At 40.8% G+C, this 18,833-nt stretch overlaps 1 protein-coding gene across 1 annotated transcript in view; it reads right to left on the reverse strand.

Annotated features, from left to right (window-relative positions):
* The window catches only part of ppm1g (protein phosphatase, Mg2+/Mn2+ dependent, 1G), a 51,268-nt gene that overhangs the window by 23,759 nt on the left and 8,676 nt on the right, over positions 1 to 18,833 (reverse strand). The window contains exons 3-4 of the mRNA XM_072265808.1: positions 11,574 to 11,659; positions 3,948 to 4,074 (exon numbers count right to left, since the gene is read on the reverse strand). Of these exons, the coding sequence (XP_072121909.1) occupies positions 3,948 to 4,074; positions 11,574 to 11,659 (213 nt within the window). The remainder of the gene's footprint in view (positions 1 to 3,947; positions 4,075 to 11,573; positions 11,660 to 18,833) is intronic.

Here is an 18,833-nt window from a genome sequence, read left to right on the forward strand (position 1 = left end):
AAAATTCACCTTATACTTTACAGCAGAATTATCATATTTTGCCAGCTGGTCCCCACTGACACTGTTCTTTATGAGTACTCATCCACTAATATCTTTGTCTCATTACTAACTGTTACATTCCTATTGTCAAGCTTATTATTTCTTCCTCCTGCATGGATTGCCTCTTCTCATTTTTATCTTCAAGCTAGTTGTTGGCTTTTTATATCAACACAGATCTTAAGAATGAGAATCAAGCCCTACAGCCCGAATTAAAATAAATGGGGACCTCTCTGACTCCTTCATCTTAGAGAGAGGCACTAGACAGGGATGCCCAATTTCTCCTCTCTTTTTTGCGCTATATATTGAACCGCTTGCCCAACTAATAAGACAGAGTGAAATCGTAAAAGGTATCAAGGTGGCAGGGATTGAACAGAAAGTGGCGTTATTCGCAGATGATGTTTTGGTCTATCTGAGTGAACCAGAAAAATCACTTATAGGATTGTTTACACTGTTGGATGACTTTGGGAAAATATCAGGTTATTAAATAAATGTAAAGAAAACACAAGTTATGTCCCTAAATTATACACCATCCAAAAAATTGCAGGATACATACGATCTTAAGTGGGAAGCTAAATCATTAAAATATTTAGGAATAACCCTGCCGAAGGATCTTTCAACGCTGTCACAGGTAAATTATGGGCCATTAATCTCAGAGATAAAAGCAGATATGCATAGATGGAATCTTATCCCCTTTTTAAGTTTAAATTCAAGGATAAATACTATAAAAATGAATATTCTTCCTCGGTTATTGTATCTTTTCCGTACTTTACCTGTGGAGGTGGATGATAATCAATTCAGGGAATGGGACAAATGGATTTCCCGCTTCACTTGGCAAGGAAAGAAACCTAGAATTCGATATAACACCTTACAGTTAGGGAAGGAAGGAAGGAAGGAGGTATGGTTCTTCCTTGCCTGAGAAATTATTTTTATGCCTCACAGATAACCCCTCTGTTATATTGGTGCAATAGGGAATATAAGGCTAGATGGAAGGAAATAGAATTTGGATTAGTTGACAGTTTTCCTCTACAGGCCTCAATAGCTGACAAAGGATTGATGGCCCAGTTGGAAAAATTTAAAAACAGTTGGATAAATCTTACATTAAAAGTATGGCAGAAGGTGGTTAATTCATGTGGAATTGATAACATGTTAAAACTCTTCAGATGGTGTGCATATGATACCGAATTCCTTCCCAACAGAGGAGATAAAAGATTTGAGCTATGGATAAAGAAAGGTCTTACAACCTACCTCTCATTTATAGATAAAAGAGTATTACAAAGTTTCCAAATCCTACAGGACAAACATGGCCTAGAACACAATGAATTTTTTAGGTACCTTCAAGTACGAAACTATGTTAACCAGAGTTGTAGATATACAGACCTATCAACAGTAGAATTAGAATTTTTCAAGATTCTGAATTCGGCTTGCAGTTCAATACCTAGTAAATCAGTTTCTCGATTATATAATGCACTCTCCCATGCTAAAAATGTAAATACACTGTATATTAAAGAGAAGTGGGAGAAAGAAGCGGGGTTGGTACTTTCAGAGGAGGCTTGGGGGAAAATCTGCAGCTTTCAATGGTCCTCGACTAATTCTTTGACTTGGAGAGAACATTGTTGGAAAAACATTATAAGATACTTCAAGACCCCATATCAGGAAAAATATAAAGATACAAACGTGACGTGTTGGAGAAGCTGCGGCTCCAAGGAGGCAAATCATTTTCATATTTTCTGGGATTGCCCTAAATTAAGTCTATATTGGGAAGGTATTCATAGATCATTAGTTAAGGTACTTAGGTCCCAGATACCTCTGAACTTTGAGACGCTCTATTTGGGGTATGTATTGTTTCTTGAACAGAAGGAAGATATAAAGTTGCTGCAGGCCCTCTTAGCGGCAAGTAAGAAATCAATCACTAGAAAGTGGCTAAATCCAATACCACCTACATTAGAAGATTGGCACGAAATTATCTTGGAAATATTTAAAATGGAAAAGTTGACTTACTCCCTGAGAATTCAAAAAGAAAAATTTTATCAAATCTGGAATAAATGGATTGAATATATAACCCCAATGCGAGCAGACTTTAGATGACTCTCCTAATGATTTATACTGCTCTTCTCATCAACACAGTAATATTGCTAACGTAAGCGCCCCTAGTCTAAATGTTTGTTTTTTTTTTGTTTTCTTTTGGAAAATAGAGAATTAACACAAGTAAAGGGAAAGATTTGGGAAAGGGATAAAAATGATAAAATTAAGTAAATAAGTACATAGGGATTGGATAATTATGTCTGGGGGCCGGAGCAAGCATGAACAAATTAGGACATAAACATCTACAATGGTTGTTACATAGGCTTACATACAACATTTTGGACCAGTAGAAATGGTCCAGAAGAGATAGATGGAAACTATCATTACTATTTTTCTTAACAACTAATACCATTACTTAGCCTAATAGATTAGAATTACCACAGTACATAATTATCTATTTAAGTGTCTAATTTCCTTTTATATCATCTCAATGTGTACTGAAGAATGTATAAATAATTATAGTTTTATACATATAAAAAAATGGAAAAGGTTATATGTGTGAAAAAAGTACATGATATTTGTGAATTCCTTATCCAAATAAAAATAAAATTTAAAAAAAAAAGAAAAAAAAAGAATCAGAATCAGGTTTAATATCACTGGCAAACGTCTGAATATCAGAAAAGTAGAATGCCATAAAGAAACAAAACAAATCAAAATCGATTCATGGGTGGGGGAGATATAACACTGGCATTAGGAACAAAATAAATATTAATGAAGTAAGGTATCAGTGGGTGCACTCCATCTCCTCATTGTGGCCCTTGTACTTTGTCTATCTGCAACACACTATAACTGTAACACTATACCTGTATTTGGGTGGCATGATAACATAGCAGTTAGTTATAGCTTGGGGCCAGAGTTCAACTCTGGTATTATTCCGTTGTCTCTGCATGCCCTCCCAGTAGAATGTGTGGGTTTACTCCAAGTGCTAGTTTCCTCTTACAGTCCAAAAACATACAGGTAGTTTAACTGGTGATTGTAAATTGTCCCGTGATTAGGTTAGGGTTAATCGGGGCTATGAGATGGTGGGGCTCAAAGGGCTGGAAAGGCCTACTCCACACTGTATCGCTAAATAAAACAAAACAAATTTGGTTTTCTTTACATTACCATGATATAACTCTGTATGGCATGATCTGCCAGGATGGCACTCAAAACAAAAGACTTTCACTGTATCCTGATATGAGACAATAATAAACCAAACTCAAATACACAAGACATCATAAATCACACATTGTTCTGGGTAGTAATCGATTCAAACACTGTTGCCAAATGAGAATCAAACTGTGAGCGTTGTTCCTGTACAGTCTTCCTGTTTGAGAACACGTTTACTATTTGCACCAAGTTCATTTAGGGGCAGGAAGGGAAAATCGACAGAAATTATTAAATATCAGAAGATGGCCTTTCTCATTACAAAAATATTCAGTTTTTTCTGTCTCTCTCCAGAAGAAATACATAACTGTCTCCTAAACCTATTTATAACTCTTCTTTAAAATGAAGAATTTTTCTTTTAGTTTAGGGAGGAAGGACAAGGTAGAGAGTGGAAAAATAAACATGAATTGCTGGATAAAGCATTGTTAAAAGAATTGTTATAAATAGCTCTGTGATAGGTGAGGGAGAAAAAGCATTTGTGCTGGTGTATCACATCAAGTCACTTGGCACACAAACAAAACTGGAATATTTTTTTTAGAAACACTGCCCACGCACTCAAATTCTTGGCAGACAAAATACAAATGACTAGCACTATATTTCTGACATAAACCATGCATATAAACTGTATTTCTCTAGGTGAACATCAACTCCATTCAGAAATCAGTTTAGTTCCAACCTACCATCATCTTCATCAGCAACTTTCTCGCCATCATCCTCCCGAGTCCGGCCTGCAAGTTGGGCAAGCTCTTTGATAACCACTTCTTCTGTCAGCTTGCTGTCTATGCATAGAAAGGCATCCTCCAATGCCTTGGATGAAAAAGCAAGGAAAAAAAAAGTTTATAATGTTAAAGTTGCATAATATTGATGAAACATGGAAAAATATTTAGAAGTTACACCTAAAACTATATTAGATTTCTGGTAGCTTTTCAGAAGAAGTCACCAAAACCAGACTAAGAACTTTGTTTGCTCAGTGTAATACACAATTAGGCCTAAAAGGATAAATGGCTGTGGTGAGAAAACAGGAATAGGCTACTGCATTCATTTGCGCACAATGATATAATCATTACCAAGGGCTGAATAGCTCATTCATACCTATTCAGCATAGAAGCAGGCTCTTTGGCCCAAACGATTCAATACAACCAACATGCCCCAATCAAGCGAGTTCAACCTGCCAACGTTTAGCCCATAACAAACTTTCCCAACTCTGTTGAACTGCCTTTTATAAACTGTTATTGTACGCTTCCCTGGCAGTTCACTCCTCAGACATACAACCTTACTGCAAAAAAAAAGGCAATTTAAATCAATCCCTTCCTATCTTAGGCTCTCATTTCTTGGGGGAAAAGTCTGAATGCATTTACCCTATCTATGCCTCTTATGATTCGATACACCTCTGTAAGATCACTGGTCCCCCAATTGTTTACACTCCAAGGAATAAAATCCCAGCTTATCCAACAAAGTAGTAGGTTAACTGATCATACGGATGCATTTGAGTAGTGTGAGCTCATTGTGCCAAAAGGGCCTGTTACTGTGTTGCAACTCCAAATTAAAAAAACAACCTACTTCTGCTTCTAACTACTAGGTTTCTATATGCCATGATATAACAGACATGCTATATCAAGTTCTGTCATGGATTAAAGGAACAGATTTAAAGACATGTTCAGAATCTCCTGAAGAAAATATGACCCTTCCACTGAGTGAATTAATACGGTTGATAAAACTTTCAAAGCAATTTTTATTTTAGATTTCCAGCTACTGCATTGTTTTGCTTTCTGATAATCCACAAAAGAAACTTGCTTCAATCAGAAAGAACACTGAAAATAAAGTCAACAACACCACGCATGCCTGTCCTGAATAGACGCCAGATTGTATCGGGGAAAGAGTTTAATAGAAGCAAGCAGAGGCAGTCGGCATATTTTGCACACCACAGTCCCGAGGAGATATAGGATTATTTATACAAGTTTAATCAGAGTAGCCATTGTGTGAGCTGTCCAGAGCTGGAGTGGGGAGTTCAGGCCACAGGTAAAATTTTTTTCATTATTTATTCTTTCTTCTTGCACACAGTGCTATGGAGATGCCAGAAAAGACACTGGAATGTATCTCTTATGGGATATGGCAAGGTAAGGAGACCACAGGTGTCCCTGATAACTATACCTTCAAGAAGTGCATCCAGATGGATCGCTGCCTCTCAGGTGCCAGGGACACCTCAGATTGAGTGCAATCTTAAGTGGGAGAATGAACAGCCAGTGCTGTGGTCCATGCCAGCACCAATAAGATGGGTAAGAGGGGAAACAAGGTCCAGCAAAGAATTCAGGAAGTTAGGTGCTAAATTGAAAGACAGGACATCCAGGGATGTGATTTTAGGATTGCTACTCATGTGCTAGTGAAAGCAGAAACAGAAAGATAACACAGCTTAACTCCATGTGGCTAAGGAGTTTGTGCAGGAGAGGAGGGTTCAGATTTTTGGATCACTGACCTCTCTTCCAGAGAAGGTGGGATCTGTACAGAAGAGATGGTTTGCACCTGAACCACTGGAGGGGGACTAATATCCTAACAGCTCAGTGTTCCAGCGCTACACCTAAGGGGGGGGGGGGGGTTTAAAACTAGAGTGGCAGGGGTATGGAAACCAGAACAGTTAGTGGAAAGGTTGTGGACAAGGATGCTGTTAAGCATACATGCAAAGTCAGGAATTGAAAGGTTAAGCACGATGAGACTAATGTTCTGAGCGGCCTTTCATAAGATGCCACATGGGAGTTTGGTCAAGAAGGTTCAGTTGCTTGGCATTCAAGATGAGGTAGTAAACTGGATTAGACATTGGCTTTGTGAGAGCCAGAGAGTGGTAGGAAATGGCTGTCTCTCTGACTGGAGGCCTGTGCCTAGTTGAGTGCCACAAGGATCGATGCTGGGTCCGTTGTCGTTTATCATCTTCATCAACGATCTGAATGATAATATGGTAAACCAGAACACCAAGATTAGGGATGTAGTGGATAGTGAGAAAGACTATCAAAGCTTACAGTGAGATCTGGACCTGCTGGTGAAAACAACCTGAAAAATGGCAGATAGAATTTAATGCAGACAATTGAGAGTTGTTGCACTTTGGGAAGACCAACCAGGGTAGATCTTACACGGTGAGCGGTAGGGCGCTGAGGAGAGGGATCTATAATTTCTTGAGTGGTGTCAAAGGTAGATATGATAAAGTTTAAGGGAATGGGGGATTCTGAGATCCCTGTAAACAATGAATTAAGTACTATGTCTGTGACTGCAGTGTGTTTGAATAATGTCTCACAGCTGCTTTTTGGAGCAAGATGATTAAAGTTCACCCAGATCCACATAGATGTCTCTGGCCTTTTCACACCTTTTGATTTTGACAAAAAGCAGAACCTGATGGAAATTAGACAGAACATTCCTTTCTTAATTAAAGCATAAATTTGATGGATGTTCTTATCTTTGTCATTAAGTTGTGACTTCCAGCAAACCAGGTAGGACATTCTTTTCTTTAATTAAAGTGGCTGGAGTGTCTAACAAATTGATTGTACTTTTGTATCAATAGTCCACTGACTTGACCGGAATAGTTATCAAACTGATTGTTCTTTTGTATCGGTGGCCTTATAACTTCTGACAATTCTGACATCGGGCAGTGAACTTGTAGAACCGCTGGGAAGATGAGAAAGGGTCTCTCCCTGATGTCGGGTCCAAGTTCACTCACCGGCTGAGCTCGAAGAAATAAACGGGTGAAAAGATAAGTAACAGATCTTTTTGTGCTGTCGTTATGTTTACAGATAGGGTCATAAAGAAAAGTTTTGGCACACTGGCCTTCATAAACCAACATATTGAGTACAGGAGCAGTGATGTTATGTTGAAATTGTTGGTGAAGCTGAATTTGGAGTATTGTGTAATGCTTTGGTCAATTACGTACAGGAAAGATGTAAATAAGGTTGAAAAACTAAGAGAAAGTATACAAGGATGTTGTCGGAATGAGGACCAGAGTTAAAGGGCAACATTGAATAGGTTAGGACTTTATTCCTTAGAATGTAGAAGATTGAGGGGAGATTTGATGGCAACATACAAAATTATGAGGGGTATAGATAGGGAAAATTCAAGCAGGCTTTTTACACTGAGATTGGGTGAGTCATGGGTTAAGAGTGAAAGGTGAAATATTTAAGGGGATGCCATGTGAACACAAGGGGGAACTTCACTCAGAGGGTGTTGAGAGTGTGGAACGAGCCACCAGAAGTAGTGGGATGCAGGGTCGATTGCAAAACTTGAAAAGAAATTTGGATAGATACATAGATCAGAGGGTTATAGAGGGCTATGGTCCAGGTGAAGGTTGATGAGACTAGGCAGATTCAAGGTTCGGCACTGGCTAAATGGGGTGAAGAGCCGAATTCTATGTTGTCTTGATCTATGAGCACCACCACAGTAGTGCAATGCTTAGCGCAAAGCTATTACAGCTCTGTATCAGAGCTCAATTCTGATGTCATCTGTAGGAGTTTGTACATCCTCCCCTGGAAAGTGTGGGCTTTCTCCGGGCACTCCAGCTTCCCTTCCACAGTCCAAAGATTTACCAGTTAGTAGGTTAATTGGTCATTGTAAATTGTCCTGTGATTAGGCCGGCGTTAAGTCTGCGGTTGCTGGGTGGCATGGCTTGAAGGACCTATTCAGCATTGCATATTAATAAATAAATGGGTAAAAATACTGTCAGCTGGAATGGTAGCACTAGAACTAGTCGTGAGTTTATTTAGCTCTTTAGCATCACCTGCTGGCAGGAATAGAAGAGTACAGAACAAAATGATCTGCACATCCAGCCTCAAGTTCTAAAATATTTTCCCCTGTACTTGGAGAATAGGTACTGTGTTTCAGATTATTTCATTCACATTCTTACCAATGGCAGAAGATTATTAAAAATACTTTTTAGCTGTACAGGTGATTGTTAAGAAACTTCCAGTCAAGATGGCATCTGCGTACAACACTTCTTCAGTCAACATCTTCTGGATAGATCACAAACCATATATTTCACTTCCTTTTTGTCTTTTACATTTGTTTTTCGTCTTGGATGTGATTCTAGAACTGTTGCTGCTTGGAAATAGTTTGGGTGTTTCAGCGCTCAGCAGTCTCTGCGAGGATTCCAGGAAGCAAAGAGGCAGAGGTACTGTGCATGAGCTAACGTTGGACTCCATTTCACAAATTAATGCTTCCATTGTTCACTGATTAAAGCCATCAGGGAGATTGAAACATCCAGGTGAAGGCAGTAAGTGTGGAGATGGTTTGGGTGCACTGTGGTCTCCGAGAATATTCCAGGAGTTAGATGGCAGACAATCTGTGGGTTGAGGGGCGAGCCGTTGTTTGTCTCCATTCTGCCGATTAAAGTGACCATGGATGGACATGTCAGAATGGGAATAGGAAGTGGAATTAAGATGGGAATTCCAACATGTTCATCCATGGCATGCTCTACTGTCGCAATCAGGCCTCACTTGAAGTGGAGGAGCAACACCTTGTATTCGTCTGGGTAGCCTCCAACCTGATGGCATGAACATCGATTTCTCGAACTTCCGGTAATGCCCCTCCACCTCTTTCTCTCTTCCCCACCCCCTTATCCTCTCTCACTTTATCTCATTGCCCACCCATTGCATTCCTCTGGTGCACCTTCCCCTTTTTCTTTCTCCCATGATCTTCTGTCCCCTATTAGATTCCCCCTTCTCCAGCCCTGTATCTTTTTCATCAATCAACGTCTCTGCTCTTTACTTCACCCGTCCCCTTTCCCAGCTTCACCTATCACCTTGTGTTTCTCCCTTCCCTCCCCCACCTTCTAACTCTGACACCTCATCTTTTCTTCCCCCTCAGGTCCTGCTGAAGGATCTTGGTCCAAAACATTGACTATACTCTTCCAATGATGCTGCCTGACCTGCTGAGTTCCTCCAGCATTTTGTGTGTTGCTTTCATGAAACATTTTACATTATGATTCAAGTTTTTTTTTTAAATATAAACAAAAATCATGCACACTTTTCTGAATTCTCCCTCTCCCTAACACTGCTGTCCAAGTCTGTAGTTAATACCCTACCAAAGGAGCCCTGTATACAACTGCAGTTCAATCACTTCCATTGCCTAGTTACACAATGCCCTTTTGTTCACCTGCTGTAATATTGAACACCAGAACTTTCATCATGCTAATACCTGCCTGCGAATGCTGTAGCTCCACACTTGAATGCTGATAGGATGGAAGCTATTTTTGGGGGAAGAAAGGTTTTAAATTAACTCATGAGCATCAATAGAAATAACACTGATTTTTCCAAATTCTGAATTTTGGCCAAATACATTAAAGGACAACTTCCAATTTTGGAATAATCCCTAAAGCCTTCTCCTTTCATCCTATTACATCGAAAACTGGATCCTATAGAACAGTTGCGTCGTATCGCGGTTCATTTCAACACTATTTATCAGCATGTCTCCAAGGATAAGAGTCTTCAACTCAAAAGTAGAGGAGAAGCTGGGGCTATTACCTTGAAGCAATCATCAAGGATTTAACAGAAGTGTGCAAGATCATGACAGATTTACACAAGGCTAACAAAAAATTAAAAGAATTCAATCAGAGAATTCTGATTACAGTGGTAGCAAAAAGATACCAGATGAGAGGAATATTTTTAAGAGCATTTAAGCAGTTATAATCTGGAAATTGCTTCTAGAATTCTTACAGCCAGCAAAATCATCAGATTTGAACAGGAAATTGAATACCCCGCCCACATTTATCCAATAATCTCTATGACCCCCCCCTACCATCAGGTAGGAGGTACCAAAACACTAGGACAAGAACTGTTAGGGTGAAAAACAACTTCTTCCCCCCCAGCTGTAAGGCTGCTGTACTCCCTGCCACCACACAGATCTCACCATGCATGAAGCACTAGTAGTATTATACCATTTACTTTTTAAGCTTGTATAGCATAGGCACCTATTATTTGTTAATTCAGTTGTGGTAATATGACTTGATGTGTTATGTGTGAGTTACTGTACGTATTGTGCTGTGCACCTTGGTCTGAAGAACACTGTCTCAGTTGGCAATAGACTGGCTATGTGTACAGTTGAATGATGATAAATTTCAACTTGTAAAAATACTGAGGGAAAAAAGAAAGGAAAAATTGGAGCAGAATGGGACTGACTAGATTGTTCTATGAGATTGCATAGGCACTACTGAAAGCCCTGCCCAAACCCCATCAATCAAATGGAAAGAACACGTGTCCCGGCTAGCCTGCGCCTCAGCCTCCAGTCCATACATCACTCCTATATGTCGAATGAGATTACCTTCCAATGTACTAAACACCAGTGACTTTCAACCACCCTACAGGAGGACATGTTGATTATGCCAGTAAACAAAGCATCATTTCCCAAGGCAAGTAACTACTTCCCGAGGTACAGAGAACAAAACTGCACACAGCAGTTTGTGTTAAAACTCATTGTATGAAAACAAAATGACTCAGAGGCCAACTCCCACCATGGTGTTTCTGGAATTTGTACATTCTTCCCTTGACTGCATTGGGTTTGCCCCAGGTGATCCAGTTTCTCCCCATATCCCAAAGGTGCACGATTTTAGTAGATTAATTAGTCACACATGGGTGTAATTGGGTGGCAGACTCCTTTGGGTGCAATACATGCCGTATTTCAAGACAGATTAAAAATTAAATCCTCAGTATTGACCTCTTCACTATACTTGGCTCCAAAGGACATTCTTGGCACCATATTCCTCAGCAAAATCTTTTCCCCAAACTAATAAATCAATAGATTACTAGGTGGAAAGAGGCAAATACTTAAGTTTGTTCTTCTTGAAAAGATACAATATCCCCACCGTCTTCTGGGAATCACCCAGCCATGTCTGCACAAAACGATCGATCATATTCGTTAAATATACAACAGAGCTTATTTTTCAGGAGCACACAGAAACCCAGCATTAATACTGGAAGTGACATACCACCTCCCAAAATAACAAACCATTGCTCTGTTAAGCAACTCCTGCCTACTCGTGACAATACTCTGCAAGTCCCACATTGGCCTCACTAGTCATCTCAGAACTGGTGGAAGCAAATTATTCTCAACCCTGAGCAGTGGCCAAAGAGAGACATTCCCAATAACACAATACTTTCTGCAAACTTGCCCTCTGACATGGTGTGAAAAGACTACTTTCTAAACTAAATCAGACAAAGACAATTGTATCTCGAATCAATCATTTGCAAAAAGCAATTACTCAAAATGACTCAGCTTACATTTGAACCAGACAAATGCATTGTTATTTTAATTTCAAAGACAGCATGTGAAGATTATACCTTCTGCAATTTTCCATTCCTGTAAGCCTGCTGCTCCTTAATAACATCTGGCAGATACTTTGCACAGTATAATGCCACCTCTTCACCTGAAAGAAAACAGTTAAAGTATTTTAAAGTAAGAAAAGATTTCATATGCAGAGGGAATGGGTTAGTGGAGAAGAAATTAAGTCAGAGTTGAAAGAACAGAGGAAACTGTGTGGAAAATAATTACCACATCTTGACTTCACATGAAGCAAAACCCCAGATTGGGAATATAGATCAATTGAGGCAGAAAACCAGATCACGCAAGGTCAAGGCCAGCTGAACAAATTGTGTGAAGAACAGGCAAAAAAGAACAAGGATATAAGTCATAGGTGGCAGCTGCAGTCATTCTAAATTAGTGCTTCAGAATCAGATTTATTATTACTGACATGTCATGAAATTTGATGTTTTGTGGTAGCAGGGCAGTGCAATGCATAAAAAATAGTAAGATTAAAGTAAACTATCAAAGTACATATGTCAGCATATACAACCTTGAGATTCATTTTCTTGTGGACAAACTCAGTAACTCAAGAAATGTAGCAGAATCAATGAAAGACCACACCCAACAGGATGCACAAACAACCAATGCGCAACAGGAACAAACTGTTCAAACACCAAGGGGGGGGGGGGGGGGGAGAGAATCAATAAATACTGACAACATGAGATGAAGACTGTGGGAACAGCTCAGTGACGGGGTGAGTGAAGTTATTCCCCACTGCTTCAAGGGCCTGATGGTTGAGGGGTTATAACTGTTCCTGAACCTGATGGTGGGTCCTGAGGCTCCTGTAACCTCTTCCTGATGGTAGTAGCGAGAAGAGAGCACAGCCTGCGTGCTGGGGATACTTGATGATGGATGCTGCTTTCCTGCAACAGCATTCCAAGTTGGACTGGGCCATATCCACTACTTCTGACACATTTTGCCATTCAAGGGCATTAGTGTTTCCATACCAGGTCATGATGCAACCAGTCAGTACACTCTCCACTACACATCTACAGAAGTTTGTTCAAGTTTTAGATATCATGCCAAATCTTTGCAAACTTCCAAGGGGGTAGCCTCGCTGCTATGCTTTCTTCATAATTGCACTTATGTGCTGGATCCAGGACAGGTCTACTGAAGTAACACCAAAGAATTTAAAGTTTGCTGTCCTTTTCCACCTTTCATTCCCCAATCCCTCCTTCTCCTTGAGCCAATAATCAGCTCCTTGGTCTTGCTGACATTGAGCAAGAGGTGTTGTTATGGCACCATCCAGCCAGATTTTCAGTCTCCCTGATATATGCTGATTCATCACCACTTTTCATTCAGCCTATGACAGTGGCATTGGAGCTGTGCTTAGCCACACAATAATAAATATAAAACAAGTAAAGCAGAGGGCTAAGCACACAGCATTATGGTGCACCTGTGCTGATGGAGATTGTGGAGGAAATACTGTTGCCAATCCAAATTGACTGGGATCTACAAGTGAGGAAATACAGGACCCAATTGCACTATGAGGTATTGAAGCCAAAGTTTTGAAGCTTACTGATTAGATGAGGGAACAATAGTTTTGAATGCCGAGCTGCTGTCCATAAATAACAAGAAATATATACATAAAAATTAACTAAGTAGAGCAAAAAGAGGAAAAGTAATAATAGGTTCATTGCCCATTCAGAAACCGTTAAGTGGAGAAATCAACCTCCTCAACAACCCTTGCCTCTTGTAAGATCCAAGGCACAATTTTCCCAAATTAATTCCATATCATCATTGACATAGATCATGAAATTTATTGTAAATTAAAATAAATATACAAATAATTGCGCAGGAAAAAAGCAAAAAGATGAGGTAGTATCCATTTAGAATTCTGTTGACTGAGAGGAAGAAGCTGTTCCTAAAATGCTTAGTGAGAGTCTACCTTTCCTCTGAATGTAATGAGAAAAAGGCATGCTGTGAGTGGTGGGGGTCCAAAATGATGGATGCCAACTCCATCACTCCAGTATTTCCTAAAGCATTTTTATGTATTGCACTGTACTGGTGCTGTAAAACAACAAATTTCACAACATATGTCGACGATAATATAGAATTCCTTCAGGAATCAGAAGTTACAAGAGGCAAGGGTTGTTGAATCCCAAAAGTACAAATGTGGAAGCACAACAAATGCAAAGGGGGGACATCAAAGGAGATGAGGAGTCAAAAACTGGCATGCTCTTGACACCAAAATTTCAGAATCAGAATCAGGTTTATTATCACCGGCATGTGTCGTGAAATTTGCTAACTTAGCAGCAGCAGTTCACTGCAATACGTAACATAGAGGGAAAAAAAGTAAAAATAAATAACAGTACATGTATATTGAATAGATTAACCATCATGCAAAAATAGAAATAATATATATTAAAAAGGTGAGGTCGTGTTCATGGGTTCAATGTCCGTTTAAGAATCGGATGTCAGAGGGAAAGAATCTGTTCCTGAATCACTGAGTGTGTGTCTTCAGGCTTCTGTACCTCCTACCTGATGGTAACAGTGAGAAAAGGGCATGCCCTGGGTGCTGGGGGTCCTTAATAATGGATGCTGCCTTTCTGAGGCACCGCTCCTTGAAGATGTCCTGGGTACTTTGTAGGCCATTACCCAAGATGAAGCCAGCAAAATTCACGACCTTTTGCAGCTTCTTTCGGTCCTGTGAGGTAGCCACCACCCCCCCCCCCCACCCTCCCATACCAAACAGTGGTGCAGCCTGTCAGAGTGCTCTCCAAGGTACTGTCACTGTCTTGCCTTCTTTATAGCTGCATTGATATGTTGGGACCAGGTTAGATCCCCAGGAACTTGAAACTGCTCACTCTCTTCACTTCTGGCTTCTCTATGAGGATTGGTATGTGTTCCTTCATCTTACCCTTCTGAAGTCCACAATCAGCTCTTTCATCTTACTGACGTTGAGCACAAGGTTGTTGCTGCGACACCTTGTTGGCATATCTCACTCCTGTACACCCTCTTGTCTCCACTGAGGCTGTCTACAAGAAGGGTCAGAGCCATCTCTATTTCCTGAGGAGACTGAGGTCCTTTAACATCTGCCGGACGATGCTGAGGATGTTCTACGAGTCTGTGGTGGCCAGTGCTATCATGTTTGCTGTTGTGTGCTGAGGCAGCACGCTGAGGGTAGCAGACACCAACAGAATCAACAAACTCATTCATAAGGCCAGTGATGTTGTAGGGATGGAACTGGACTCTCTCACAGTGGTGTCTGAAAAGAGGATGCTGTCTAAGTTGCATGCCATCTTGGTCAATGTCTCCCATCCACTACATAATGTACTGGGTGGGCACAGGAGTACATTCAGCCAGAGACTCATTCCTCCGAGATGCAGCACAGAGCGTCATAGGAAGTCATTCCTGCCTGTGGCCATCAAACTTTACAACTCCTCCCTTGGCGGGTCAGACACCCTGAGCCAATAGACTGGTCCTGGTCTTATTTCATAACTTACATATTACTATTTAAGGTTCTATTATTATTTATTATTTATGGTGCAACTGTAACGAAAACCAATTTCCTCCGGGATCAATAAAGTATGACTATGACTATTGGTATAGAGGAAGTAGAGCAGTGGGCTAAGCACACACCCCTGAGGTGTACCAGTGTTGATCGTCAGCGAGGAGGAGATATTATCACCAATCCGCACAGATTGTGGTCTTCTGTTCAGGAAGTCGAGGATCTAATTACAGATGGTGGTACAGAGGCCCAGGTTCTCTAACGTATCAATCAAGATTGTGGGAATGATGGTGTTAAATGCTGAGCTACAGTGTCAATGAACAGCATCCTGACATTGGTCCAGGTGGTCTAAGGCCATGTGAAGAGCCACTGAGATTGCATCTGCCATTGACTTATTGTGGCAACAAGTAAATTGCAGTGGGTCCAGGTCCTCGCTGAGGCAGGAGTTCAGTCTAGCCATGGTCAATCTCTCAAAACATTTCATCACTGTAAACGTGAGTACTACTGGGCGAGAGTCATTAAAAAGCTCACACTACTCTTCTCAGACATTGGTATAACTGTTACCTTTTTGAAGCAAGTGGGAACTTCCACCCGTAGCAGTGAGGTTGAAAATGTCCTTCAATACTCCCGCCAGTTGGTTGGCGCACATTTTCAGAGCCTTACCAGGTACTCCGTCAGGGTCTTCTGCCTTCTGAGGGTTCACCCTCTTTAAAGACGGCCTAACATCAGCCTCCGAGACAAAGATCACACGGTCACCGGTTGCCGGGATCTTCACAGCTGCAGTTATATTCTCTCTTTCAAAGCAGGCATAGAAGGCATTGAGTTCATCTGGTAGTGAAGCATCACTGCCATCCATGCTATTGGGTTCACTTTGTAGGAAGTAAAGTCTTGCAAACCTGCCAGAGTTGTCTTACAACCGATGTCACCTCCATCCTCGTTTGAAATTGTCTCTTCACCTTTGAAATAGCCCTCTGCGTGTCATACCTGGTTTTCCGGTACAGACCCATGTCACCAGACTTGAATGCCACAGATCTAGCCTTCAGCAGACAATGTACCTCTTGGTTAATCTACAGTTTTTGGTTTGGGAATGTACAGTAAGTGTTTGTGGACACACACATTCATCCACACAGGTTTTAAAGACATCAGTAACAACTGCAGCATACTCATCCAGATTCAAAGATGAATCCCTGAATATGGTCCAGACCACCGATTCAAAGCAGTCCTCTAGGTGCTCCTGTGCTTCGCTTGTCCATACCTTCTTGGTCTTCACTGCTGGTGCTGCAGTCTTCAGTCTCTGCCTATACTCAGGAAGTAGAAATACAGCCAGGTGATCAGACTTACCAGTGGGCTTGGGATAGCACGGTAAGCAATTCTTGATGGCGGTGTAGTAATGGTGCAGTGTGTTATTTCCTCTAGTGTTGCAAGTGATCTGTTGATGGTAATTCCTTAGTGATATTTTCCAGACTGACCTGGTTAAAATCTCCCAAAACGATGGTGAAGGCATTAAGGTGCGCTGTTTCGTGCATGTTGATCCCATTGCTCAGATTATCTGAAGCCTGACTGACATTGGCCTGAAGTGGAATATACACTGCTACCAGAGTAATCACAGAAATCTCCCGTGGTAGGTAAAACAGACAGCACTTAATTGTGAGGATATTCCGGGTCTAGTGAGCAGATCTGGGACAGCACTGATATACTTATGCACCAAGAGGAGTTGATCATGAGGCATATTCCTCCACCTCTGCTTTTGAGAGACTCTACAGATCTGAATCACTGCATCCGGTACAGAAGGGAGTTAACCAGGATTCCGTGGCACAGAGGACGCATACGGTCCTAATGTCCTCTGAATCAGCAACCCTAGCTCTGAAATCATCAATTTTATTCAGCAGAGATTGCACATATGCCAGCAAGATAGTCAGTATTGGCAGTTTCCTTAAACGCACTTGTATCCCTGACCTGCAGCCACTTCTCCTGCGTGGAATCTGGCGAGGAGTATGTCCACAATTGGCATTGATTCCATCAGTTTTAAGCAGTGAATGTTCATTTAATCACATTAAGACATCTTTGTTGACTATACTAACCTCAGAAGCAGTTGTGATCTTTAAGCTGTATCAGGCTGCAATGAGAATATTTAATTGTATCCATTGAGACTTCTGCTGCCAATCAAGGCACATCAGAAGCCTCAACATTCCAACATTTTATTAACAGCCCCATTAAATATACTGAATTTTTAGAGTTTTCAGCATAGATTCCTGATTTTGGAGTGAGAAAACATGCAGATCAACAATATCTAGTTAAACAACTAGATATTGTTGTGGAATTAAAGCTCTCTTTTTAAAACCGAATTACAAAGTTAAAATTGCAATCATAAAATTTAAGTTGACAGAAATCATCAGACAGTCTATAAAATATCTTGGTCACTGTTCCAAACTACCTTAGATATTCTATACTCCTGTGTTGTATTAGTGGAAAGTGTCTGCAACATTCCTGACTGAAGGGCTGCAAACAACTGCAAATGGAAGGAAGGAATCAGCGATTTCAAAGAAAGCTATTTACTCTCAGTAGCCAGTGTATTACGTGCAGAGGTGGAACCCGGTGTGGTCTTCTGCTGCTGTAGGCCATCAACTTGAAGTCTTCTACACACCACTGTTGTGCACAGCTGAAGGAGTTGGACTTGGTGCAGATTGTGTTCCTGTCTGCTACGTGGCGACATTGGAGTTGATGCACGAAGGCTGTGTGCAATCTAACAGCGAGTGACTGTCTATGTTGTTTCACTTGGGACCACAAGACACTGTTGGACATTGATAATGTAAAATCCCTTGGTTATAGGCAAGACAGACAGCAAGTGAGCTTGAGACAGAGTCCAGAGGTGGAGGCGTCCATGCTGGGTCAGGGGCTGGCCCCGTCCATCAGTGCCGCCCTCTAGTGTTCAGTCAGTGGAATGACACAGGGTTGCATGTTTGCATTGGTCCCCAGACTGCTGAGAACTGCTTGTTCTTGCTGATAACACTCATGCACCATCAATTTAAAGGGCACGTGATTCAGGGACTTGAGCTATATTATATTTTTTAGTGTCACTATGTTTTACTGCCATCTTATATTTGCTATACGAGTCTTGTGCTGTGTATGACTGTTGGTACCGTGGTTTGCACCTTGGCCGTGGAGGAACGCAGTTTTGTTTGGCTGTCTTCATGGGTGTTCATGTATGGTTGAATGATAGTTAAACTTGAACTTGTTAGAGTTATTGTCACCTTTCTGTCAGCTTGAATCAGTCTAGCCTCTCTCACTATCAAGGTATTTTCGCCCACAAAATTGCCACTTGCTGGATGCTTTGTTTTAAAAAAAAAAACAGAATTCTCTATAAACTCTAAAAACTGTTGTGTTTGAAAATCACAGATCAGCAATTTCTGAGATATTCAAACCACACCATCTGGCACCAACAATCATTCTACAATTAAAGTCACTTAGATCTTCCCTATTATAATGTTTGATCTGAATAACAACTGAACCTCTTGACCATGTCTGCAGGCTTTTAATGTATCGAGTTGTTGCCATATGACAGGCTGATTAGACATCTGGATTAATAAGGTGTATGCAATAAAATAGCCACTGAGTGTATCCAGCAACTGCCTGAGGGAGCTGAAGAGGAAATAGAGATTTCCTTTTTATTTCTTACAGGGCTTGTGGAACAGGGAATGTTGAGCCAAAGTGCAACAAACATCAGCTCATTTTATATATTAACATCCAAGGCTGCAAACTTCACATGGGAACTCAACTCAGGGAGCCG

This window comes from Mobula birostris, chromosome 8 (assembly GCF_030028105.1).
Source record: "Mobula birostris isolate sMobBir1 chromosome 8, sMobBir1.hap1, whole genome shotgun sequence".
Lineage (NCBI taxonomy): Eukaryota > Metazoa > Chordata > Chondrichthyes > Myliobatiformes > Myliobatidae > Mobula > Mobula birostris.